The 12,106-nt window shown below is 37.5% G+C and overlaps 1 protein-coding gene across 6 annotated transcripts in view; it reads left to right on the top strand.

Moving 5' to 3' along the window:
• The window catches only part of LOC134325082 (kelch-like protein 29), a 279,536-nt gene that overhangs the window by 176,754 nt on the left and 90,676 nt on the right, over nt 1-12,106 (top strand). For all 6 annotated transcript variants that reach the window (XM_063007116.1, XM_063007115.1, XM_063007112.1 and 3 more), the window contains one exon: nt 141-321. In XM_063007116.1, coding sequence (XP_062863186.1) covers nt 141-321 — 181 coding nt within the window. The remainder of the gene's footprint in view (nt 1-140; nt 322-12,106) is intronic.

Raw genomic sequence — 12,106 nt, 5'->3', positions numbered from 1 at the left:
AGCTGGTGCTTTAACATTGATTTTCAGACTTCAGTAGTGTTGTATTAGAGCAGGTAGGTAATAGGCAGACAGGGGCTGAAAGCAAAGTGTAAATGGAGACTTGAGCAGTCATTTGTGTTTGGTCTGTGCAATTTCTGCAGGTGGAATAGAGTCAGGAGTCATGCTGGCAGACGTTTGGTACTACATGTCCCTGCTGGATAATTGGAACCTTGTGTCTCGAATGACAGTCCCTCGGTGCCGCCATAACAGCCTGGTGTATGACGGCAAGCTTTATGCCATCGGAGGACTCGGAGTGGCGGGCAACCTCGATAATGTAGAAAGGTATGATGGGTGAACACACAGACGTTTTTGAAATAGGATTTTGTCTTCTTATTGTCTTCTCCTTCACATCTAGGATTTTACAAGCATACAGTGTAGAGTCTTTTCTGTAATTGTGTATTATTATTTAAGATTTTAGTTCATTTATCTTTGAAATTAAAATCCAAAAGTTTTGCTAATGGGGCTTTAATTTCAATAGAGTATCTATCTATCCATCCATCCATCCATCCATCATTGCTGTTGCTGAGTTCTCCTTGTTCTCTATATGTCTGCACTGCTTTTCTTCCAGGCACTCCAGTTTCCCCTTACTGCCCCCATATATGCAAAAAGTGAAGTAGATGCTTATACTTTTCTCTAGTTGTCAGTAAGTAAAAGTCTGAGCTCATTTGGCCCTACAGTGGATTGGTGCCTTATCTTCCTTTGTACTTTATGTCCAGTAGTTTTGACCCCTTTGCAAGATGAAATGGTTAATGAAAATAAAGTGAGTAATATAATGAAGTACACATTTGCTTGACGTAAAAGTGACATTAATATCAATCTGGCTATTTAGCCTAAAGTAACATTATCACTGATCGGCAGCTGAGTTTAGCACATATGAAAGTGGCCCAGATCACTTCAGTTATCAGATTTCAGGTCATTTTTGCTGTTTATACTAGCATTAAACAGACAACATTTATGTATATAGTCAATCAGCAAGGTGGGACGGTCTGGGTCCTTTCTGTGTGAAGTTCGCATGTTCTCCCCGTGTCTGTGTGGGTTTCCTCCCACAGTCCAAAGACATGCATGTAAGGTGAATTGGAGATACAAAATTGTCCATGACTGTGTTTGATGTTAAACTTGTGAACTGATGAATCTTGTGTAACGAGTAACTACCATTTCTGTCATGAATGTAACCAAAGTGTAAAACATGATGTTAAAATCCTAATAAATAAATAAATAAATTATGCATATAGTAAAAGATTGGCACTTTTACCTGCACTAAAGACTTTAATGATACCAGGTAAATTATAGCAGCAATTAAGTGCTGGTAAACGTCTCAGTTAAAAAAAAGAATTAAACATTGGATGTAAAAATTGTAGATATTAAATGGTAGTGGCACTCTGTGTTTTCACAACCACCTTAAATAAATAAAAAAATTATGTGCTGTGACGACTAATTTGACCTAAATTTAAAAATGTGAAAATTTGAGAATTTAAAAAAAAAACTGATTTTAGTTCAGATGGTACTTCAGGTCAGAATTGCTGTAGATAAAAATAATATAAATGTAAATCATAATATTTACAGAACACTTGAACTCATGGGCGCCACATTATGTTGAACACTTAAAAGAATCATTTCCTGCTTATGAAGAAACACATACATTATGCATTAAGCTCTCATCTATGTGGATGTACTCTAAAAGCATATTGCATTTTTTCTTTATTTGTTATGGTAGAGCATTTCCCTGTATTTATTTTGTTTATCATGCCTAGTCCAGGATACACATTATAGAAGTAACCATATATTGACTTAAAAGCAGCATCATTCAGCTCAATTAATAATGAACACTCCAATACTTGGCATCGTGGAACGATTCCCTTCTATCAACAAACAAAATCAGCTCCAAGCAATGACTAGACTTGTCAATACAACGATTCAGGCTCATATATTACCTACCAAGCTGAGCGAGCGTCTGGCCTCCTGTGGATTCGAATGAGTCACTAGTTAATTGACAGAGCTCAGGAGGAATCATCGCATACAAAGCAGTGTTTGGTTTGCCGTTCGAGAGTCCAGGAAAGAGATCCTGTTCTTTTCTCGCAGACTCCTAATTTGTGACCTGCCATCCATCTTGCCTTCAGTTTCATGCTCCTAACCATGAAATCTCCTCTGTTAAGAATTATGTCCTCAATCAGTCTCTTTCTCAAGGCCGCCATTGGGCCACTCTAAGCAGGTGCTGTATTTTTAATCAATCACTCTGCAACGTGTTTGCAGTGCACTTTGCATCTCTATCTATCTTTCTCGCTCGCTGAGTGCAGCAAATTGTTGAAATGAATAAGAGAACACAGGTTTTAAAGATCAGGATTGCATGCATCACATACATGCAGGATAAATAAAGCTTATAGCAGGGAGTTCTTTACCTATACTGGTCAATGACCATGATTAGTAACTGAATTATTTTTTTAACCCAAAACACAATGCATCCACTGACTTGGAATTTCTATAAAGGAATAAAGAATATAATACAGTGGACCCTTGACTTACGAATTTAACTGGTTCCGAAGGGCTGTTCTTAAGTCAAAATGTTCGTAAGTTAAACCTATTTTTCCCATAAGAAATAATGTAAATAGAATTAATCCGTGCCAGACCTCCCAAACTACCCCCTTACCTAACCTATCTAATGTCTTAAATGGTCTTTTTAGTTATAAATACAAGTATATTTTCCCTTAAATCTTAAATTATAGAATAGACATTACTGTAATAAACAATAATAAACAACAATACACAGTAGTAGTACTGTACTGTACATAAAAACACACATCACATTTCAGTATAGTACGTGTGCTCTACCATACACCATAATACATTTCCTTCTTTTTTTTTATAAAATGTATCTACCAGAAACAACAATAACTCTCATACTCATACATAATAGTAATATATTTTGTTCATTTTCTCAGCACTGCGCTTTCTCAGCACCTTCTTTGGGGCCATTTTGATATTGAATTTTACAAAATATAAAGAAAACACCGGAAAAACACTGTCCGCTGTCCAAATCTTTATAGAGAGAGAGAGAGAGAGAGAGAGAGAGAGAGAGAGAGAGAGAGAGAGAGAGAGACAGTCGGAGTCAGCTTGTTCGTAACCCAAAATGTTCATATGGTAAACGGTTTGTTAGTCAAGGGTCTACTGTATTCTTTATGTTTAAAATATTAGTGATTACTATCAAATATAACAGAGCTCTGTTTAGCCAACACCGAATGAGTTACCTAATGTCCTCACACTGATAATAACCTTAAGGTTTGATTCCGCAACTTCACCTTGGTTTCAGCCCACCAACAGGCAACAGAATTACCTCTTTGTATTCTGAGATTGTAATTCACTCACATTCAGAATAAACATACCCTATAGTGATCCTAAATGTGCTCATTAGGAATTTGAATACATAGCTGCTGTGCTCATCAGTGGTCGAGTGCTTGTCGGCTGCGGGACTTCTAACCTTTTACCATTTTAAAATATCACACCCCTAGAGGCAGGCCTTTGTGGTGAGACTGGAAGAATTGTGATTACGCCAAGGATGTTCCCTACTCAAGTGTTATTACCAGCACTTAAAATTTAATTGGTCTTTGATGATAGATTCTAGTCACTGTGCCCGAATGACAGCCATTTTTAGCCGCAACTCTGCCTACTGAGTGTAGAAAGGAAGCCAAGACTGCATAATGTCTATGTGTGTCTTCTGGTCATGGCATGGACATTATTTCAGTGCTCTTTGCCTTCATATAAAGCTACAGTGCAGGTAAGAAAGAGAATGTAATGAAAATTTTTGACATAAAAGATTATTGATTTCTTGTTTTATTTATATATTTTTAAAGTAAATAGTGTTAGCATGAGTGAAAGTAAACTTGAATACATACAAAATATAGTTTTTAATTGTCCATTTATCAAACAAAATTTATCCTGCACCAGTTACTGAAGGTATTTCACTTCATTGTAATGAAATGCCTTTAAGAACTTTCACATCACTGTGACACTCCTTTTTGTTCTCAGCTATCCCTTTTCTATCTCCTTTTCCGTTGTGGGCTTCTGTTTTTGTCATGTATTACACCTCATTTATTTTACCTTATCATTTTTTGTTAGTGGCTTTCAGCCACAGCATTGTTCTACCTTGTTCAAGCATCCTGCACTTGGGTTCATTTTTAATTCTTGTGGGACTTTACCTTGCACTTCACTACTGAAACAAATAATTCAGTCTATTACAGTTCTATACTTAGCTCCAAGTTAATATTTTTAAACATTAACTAGGGCTTCAGGGAGTGAGCTGAAGTGGCATAATGGTAAAATCCATGCTGCTGGTAAAAGCAGTGCCTGAGTTCTGGGAGTTTGACTTCTTGGCTGAGCTTACAAATACAGAAGGTGCATGATAATATATATTAAAGGTAAACCTGAGTAAATACAAAATGTAGTTTATAAATGTCCATTTATCACACAACATTTAAGATTAATCTTTAACAATACCGTGACACTGCTTTTTTGCTTAATTGCCACAGCATGGGGTTAAATTTATTTTGCCCAATTCAGCAGCATACTTCCTCTTGTGTTTTTGACCTTTTTTGATGGGTAACCTTACTCTGCTAAAGCTTTAGAACAGTTTAGCTTTGGATTGATGAGCAGACATTTTTTCTTTAAAATTGTCTGGATAGAGAGTAAAAGTTAATTAAGCAAAGTTGCAGAGGCCCTGAAGCAAAGCATTCCCACCTAACTGCATTATCATCACCCCATTGAATGTGGGTTATGGTGCTCTTATTATGTAATACTGTGTTAGAGTTATACAAGATGTAACAGCACCCAAATCAGTACAAACAATATATATACCAATTAGGTAGAAGGTCTTCAGTGTTTGCAAAGGAAGCATTATAAATGCTAAGCTAATCGGAGGCTTTTGTTCTTTGGGGTAAGGGTTACGTTTTTAGGATGCCCTGGTTAAAATTTAGGCTGCTGAACATTTTTTGTTCTATTTGAAGATGATTGATTTTGACGTTTTTGGTTTCAATAAATACTTTTAAATGATTTATTGCTTTTCCTAGTTAAATGTTTTGGAGATTATTGATTTCACTGTAGTTTGGAGTCTCAGAGACTTAGTTATGACTTTGTAAACCTTTCCAGGCTAATATATTGAAATACATTTATTGTTAGAAATGTTACATTGAAGTGATTATTATATTTAAATGGCACTACTTTTGTCTGGGTGTGTCTAGTCTAATTGAACACTATTTTTAAATAAATTTGGTTGATAAGCTAGTTTGGGGGGCAATTACTTTTTCACACATGGCAAGCTGATGTCATTCAAACTGTCTATTACTGTCAAAATGTGTGTGTTTATGTAAAACAAATATGTGTGTCAAGAAGGCGCCATTACTGTTTCACAGTACTATATAATAGTATTATAGTTTTAAATAACAAAGCACTTTCTCCCATTTTATTAGGCCACTGAAGCAAAAGATAAATGGCCAGGCCAAAAGTATGTGGATACTTAAGATAAGCTTGTTTAGACATCTTATTCCAAAACCATGGGTATTAGTATGGAGTCTTTCTCTTAGTGCCCATTTACAACTATAATGGACTCCACTCTTCAAATCTTTTAGAATATGCCTTATTGGTAAATTAGTATTTGTTAGGTCAGTCATTGAAGTTGAATGTGATGGCCGGGGTCCCAGTGTTCAATAGGTTTGAGGTCAGGGTTCTGTGCAGTCCATTGGATTCCGGACCGAACTTATTAATAGGTATTTCCACAAACAAAACCATCCCAAATCACAGCACTCTATTTTTTGGTGCACATCTGTTTGTGTAACTGAATAAATGCAGCACAAAACTGGTTCACCATTTGTTGGTCAGACACTAAGGTGTAGACAGCAGTGTAGACACAGATGGTGTTGTGTAAATTGGTTCTAAAGATGGATGTCACACACAAAGTGGTGTTAACACATTTGATATACCAAAATTCCCTTGAATTATGTCACCTAAATCGCAGTATAGCATACTGTGTAACAATTAGCCAATATTCAACATCTGAATTGACATAATCCATTGCACAATACCATTTTTTTTTCTCCACATGTCATGGTAAGTGGCAGGAAATGGATCCCAAACAAGCCAGACAATATCCTATGCAGTTAATAAATGACAGCAGTGACTTCTTATTAAAAAAAGCTCTCCAGAGGACACTGCATGTCATCATTTAAAATACAGTTGCCCACAGGATGCATGCAGCCTGGCTATTCTGGGCTGTGCCTTTCCTTTACTGAAAGGTAAACTGAAAAACTGCAATAATCAGTTGGGATTTTTCATCTGCCCTAATGATTTAAGGTACCAGGTTCACCCAATACTTCATTAAATTTTAAAGTGCAAAAATGTGGATTATTTATGTTCTGTAATTTTAATCAACTCTAAATCAGATCTGTATTGTTTAATTTAAAATCATGGTAAATCCCTTTAATTCAACATGAGGCGCTGTTGGCTGGATGTTTTTAGTTGGTGGACTATTCTCAGTCCAGCAGTGCCAATGATGTGTTTGAAAACCCAATCAGCGCTGCTCTGTCTTATCCACACAACAGCACACTACACACCACCACCATGACAGTGTCACTGCAGTGCTGAGAATGACCCACCACCTAAATAATACCTACTCTGTGGAGGTCCTGTGGGGGTATTGACCATTGAAGAACAGCATGAAAGGGGGCTAACAAAGCATGCAGAGAAACAGATGGACTACAGTCAGTCATAGTAGAGCTACAAAGTGCTTCTATATGGTAAGTGGAGCTGATAAAATGGACAGTGAGTGTAGAAACAGGGAGGTGGTTTTAATGTTATGGCTGATCGGTGTATATATTCAGGAGTTGTGCATTGAACTTATGTTGTCATATGTGCATCATGTCCAGTCAAACATAATGACACTCACATTCTAGGATAATCAGAGTAGTGTGTAGGACTATTTTATTGGTCCATTTTATTATTATACTGGTCCTCACTTCAGTTTTTGCCATCTAGCCTATGGAAAAGTATAGATTTTTTGTTTGTTTTACTTAGTGTTCTCTTCAACCAACAGATTAAAGTGTAGGAATTAATTTAAATACAGGGCTGACTTGTGTTTATTACCTAGTCAGGCTGTAGCAAAGGAGGTGTTGCTGTCCCCAGGCTTGTTCTGAGGGTCTCTTGTCTCTTTGCAGAACTTTTGCAGATAGTCAGAGCAGCCTGTTATATTATAACAACCAGTTCTCAGTTCTTTGCTATCTTTTTTTGTATCCACTTTCTCCTTTGTGGGCTGTTGATTTTTTTGTGTCTTTTTTTTTAGTATCTTATGCATTTTCTCTCATTGTCTCCCAATTTAGCATAGTCAATTTGTCTTCCACTGCTGCGGGATCCCCGATTGCAGTTGAAGTGGGTACATTGCTGCTCACGCCTCTTCCGACACGCGTGCAGCCCCTAGGAACCCTTTATCACCTATGCCAGGGGTGTCAAACTCATTTTCACCGAGGGCCACATCAGCATTATGGTGGCCCTCAAAGGGCCGATTGTACCGTGTCCTGCTGTGATTGCAGTATGTTGTTTTTCTTGGAGTCCGAATTCTGCATTTATATTGTCCTACTTTACCACAGACACGGCCTCATAACACAAGAGACGCACCGGTTTCTCTTCCTGAAGCACAAACTTGTTTTCACTTTCATTAAATTTCCTCCTTATGCTTAATTTTCTTACTTATCTTCTTGTACATTTTAGGATCATGTGTAAATATTTGTAACATCATCTACTGGCGGGCTGTGTCACTTTGCAGGTCACAAAATCAGCATGCATTTTGAAAGATGCAGTTTATTTAGGATTTTACAGTGTATTTTTAAGACAAAAATTCTGCCCTCACTAATAGTTTATCCCCCTTTCCCAGCTAGACAGACAGACAGACAGACAGACAGACAGACAGACAGACAGACAGACAGACAGACAGCTCCCTTCAGAATACAGTCGGTTTATTTGCTTCCCAGCTGTGTGATACACTGTGTGCATCAAAATGAAGTAAAAATACAAACAATAAAAACAATAAAGAACTTAATACAGTAAAAAGCACACAGCTGCAGTCAAGTGTTACATCTGGTAGAATATGAGATTTAACCAAACGTAGAATAGCGCTAACGAGTTAGCCTTTTCTGTAAAAATACTAATTGCTATAGTTACGTAACAACAGTACTTAATTATGGTAAATTTGTAACTAAAACGCTGTGATATACTCACTAAACATTTACAAACAACTGAGAATATAAACGCCACTACTTACAGACGATGCTTTGGTATTATACTGAAAGATAATTATCTGTATTTATTATTATTGTTTACAATACTGACTACGCTACTTCGCGTTCTCTTTGCCGTTAAAGTCACATGGTTTCTCAGCGAAGGTTAAAGTTGCCATGACTACGATGTCACGGTTGTCTCTTAAAGGTGCAGGAGTCTGATTAAATTATAAGCGCGTCTCTGTAACGACTCGAACCATCACAACAATCTCACAACAATCATACAGTCGTTAAACCTCTCGCGGGCCACATAAAATGACGTGGCGGGCCGGATCTGGCCCACGGGCCGTGAGTTTGACACCCCTGACCTATGCACTCTGTACAAGCGCCTCTCTACACAGCGTTTGAAGACCCCACCCACATATTCTTGTCAACCCGCCCTACCAGAAACGTGTCTGCTGCAGGCACTGCCAATTATGCTCGCTAGATGGCGCCCAGCCGACTGGTGGCAACGTCGAGCTTCGAACCGAGGAGTTTGGCAGAATTTTTCGGCGCTGGTGTGCTAGCGGAAAATCCCGCTGTGCCACCTGGGCGCCATGTTTTTGTGTCTTTTTTTTTTTTTTTTTTTTTACTTTTTGTTGTTTTAGACACCACATTTATTTTAACTTATCTTTTATTTATCATTAATTTCCTTCAGGTTTATTCAAGTATCTATCTATCTATCTATCTATCTATCTATCTATCTATCTATCTATCTATCTATCTATCTATTTACAATTACTTGTCTTCTTTTTGTTAGTGGCTTTTCAGCAGGTGCGTTAACATTCACATTTTCTGCATTTAGCAGACGCTTTTATTCAAAGCGACTTACAAAATAGGTTGTCACAATGTAACAATTGCAACTTCACTGCTCCAGATGTATGGTATAGAGAAATTCAACTATGCCAGTTTTGTTAAACTTGTCTTAAAATGTTTAGAATTGTCTCTAAACAGGTAGAAGTAAAGAATATTGTATACCTAACATGGTTGACACATTGTCCCCCTTACTCCTGGCTGTTTTGACTGTTGTAGAATGCACAATTACGTTTGTGTCCTCAGTGAGGGTCCTTATGGATTAGATCTGTCCTTTAAAAATGTTGTATTATGCCCTGTTGACTTCCCATAATGCAAATGTTCACCTTGAGTGAGTTTGCTCAATAACTTGAGCTTAATGTCAGTTGATAATACTGCTGACCTTTTATAGAACTGCCCTGTAGCTGAATCAGAATAAAGTGGTCCTACTCTGGTGTTTTTTATAGAGTTCCTTGACCAGTCTGCAAAGATGGGTTGCATCAACAGAATTCAATAATTTTCTGTTCAGTTTTACATCTTACCAAACAAGGATCAGTTGTTTTAAAAGACTAAGGAAAGCATGTGACTTTGTTATAGCCCAGGGTGTTACCCTTAGATAATGAACTATGTATTAAAGGCACTCCCAATACAAAACAAAGGATGGATAGGTCTCTGGTTTTGGATCTATTGCGATATGTCCATCCTTATTTCTGGCCACTGCCAGGGGAAGTGATTCACACATTTTTACAGGGGATAGCATAAGTAAGTAAGTAAGTAAGTAAAATTTATTTATATAGCACTTTTCACAGATAAGAATTACAAAGTGCTTTACAAAAACATTGCATTAGAAAATATATACACTCATCTACATAATAAAACACAACATAAAATAAATTAAACAATAATAATAATTAATAAAAAATAAAAAATAAATAAATAAATAAATAATTCATTCAACATTATACAAATGCCTGCTTGAAAAGATAAGTCTTTAGTTGTTTTTTAAAAGAATCTACAGAATCTGCAGATCTTAAAAAGTTGGGTAGTGCGTTCCATAATTTTGGAGCATTGACCTCAAACGCACGATCCCCACGAGTCTTTAAGCGGGAGCGTGGGACAGACAGCAAGTTCAGCTTGCTAGACCTAAGAGAGCGCCTCGATACATATGGGTGGAGTAGCTCTGATATATACATCGGAGCCTGATCATGCAATGCTCTATAGGTAAAAGTCTAAATTTTAAACTGGATCCTATACTGCACAGGAAGCCAGTGTAGAGATCTTAACAGTGGGGTTGTGTGACACCGTCTATTTGAGCTTGTAAGTAATCTAGCAGCGGCATTCTGTATTGTCTGCAACCGATCACAAGCAGACATACTAAGAGCAGAAAACAGGGCATTGCAGTAGTCAATACGAGATGAAATAAAAGCATGTATAATCATCTCTAGGTCAGCATTAGAAACTATAGATCCCAATTTGCTTATATTTCTTAAATGAAAAAAACAAGATCTAGTCAGCTGTTTAACGTGTGTCAAACAACAAAGACTGATTAAAAACAACACCCAGATTTCTTAAATCTGAATGGACAGCAGAGGAGAGAGATCCAAGACCATTTTCAATCAAGAGGGTCACCTTATCAGGGGCAATAATCATGACCTCAGTCTTTTCTGCATTGAGCTGTAGAAAATTATTTGCTGTCCAGTCCCTAATAGCACCCACACAGTTCATGAGTCTACTTATATTATGCAATTCATTAGGTTTAAATGAAAAATATAATTGGATATCATCAGCAAATAAGTGATAAGCAATATCAAAACTATTAATAATCTGTCCCAGCGGGCAACATATACAAAGAAAATAACAGTGGCCCCAAAACTGATCCTTGTGGAACATTTTAAATAAATTTGGTTGATAAGTTAGTTTGGGGGGCAATTACTTTTTCACACATGGCAAGCTGATGTCATTCAAACTGTCTATTACTGTCAAAATGTGTGTGTTTATGTAAAACAAATATGTGTGTCAAGAAGGCGCCATTACGTTTTCACAGTACTATATAATAGTATTATAGTTTTAAATAACAAAGCACTTTCCCCCATTTTATTAGTCTACTGAAGAAAAAGATAAATGGCCAGGCCAAAAGTATGTGGATATTTAAGCATAAGCTTGTTTAGACATCTTATTCCAAAACCATGGGTATGATATAAATGGACATTGATAATGTCAATGGGTTTTAGACTGTCTGGACAGCTGGCATCATTACCATGCATTTGGCTGAAGGACATACGCATTACTTCCTTATAAAGTATTCTATAGAAGATTAGAAAGTTGCAAATAATATTCAGTGATACAGGGTGTATACACCGATCAGCCATAACATTAAAACCACCTCCTTGTTTTTACACTCACTGTCCATTTTATCAGCTCCACTTACCATATAGAAGCACTTTGTAGTTCTACAATTACTGACTGTAGTCCATCTGTTTCTCTGCATGCTTTTTTAGCCTGCTTTCACCCTGTTCTTCAATGGTCAGGATCACCACAGAGCAGGTATTATTTAGGTGGTGGATCACTATCAGCACTGCAGTGACACTGACATGGTGGTGGTGTGTTAGTGTGTGTTGTGCTGGTATGAGTGGATCAGACACAGCAGCTCTGCTGGAGTTTTTAAATGCCGTGTCCACTCACAGTCCACTCTATTAGACACTCCTACCTAGTTGGTCCACCTTGTAGATGTAAAGTCAGAGACGATCACTCATCTATTGCTGCTGTTTGAGTTGGTCATCTTTGAAATCTTCATCAGTGGTCACAGGACGCTGCCCACGGGGCGCTGTTGGCTGGATATATTTTTGGTTGGTGGACTGTTCTCAGTCCAGCAGTGACAGAGAGGTGTTTAAAAACTCCAGCAGCGCTGCTGTGTCTGATCCACTCATACCAGCACAACACACACTCACACACCACCACCATGTCAGTGTCACTGCAGGGCTGAG

The sequence above is a fragment of the Trichomycterus rosablanca genome, chromosome 13 (assembly GCF_030014385.1).
Source record: "Trichomycterus rosablanca isolate fTriRos1 chromosome 13, fTriRos1.hap1, whole genome shotgun sequence".
NCBI lineage: Eukaryota > Metazoa > Chordata > Actinopteri > Siluriformes > Trichomycteridae > Trichomycterus > Trichomycterus rosablanca.
The sequence above is the reverse complement of the archived record's forward strand: the minus strand, read 5'-3'. Positions and strand labels throughout refer to the sequence as shown.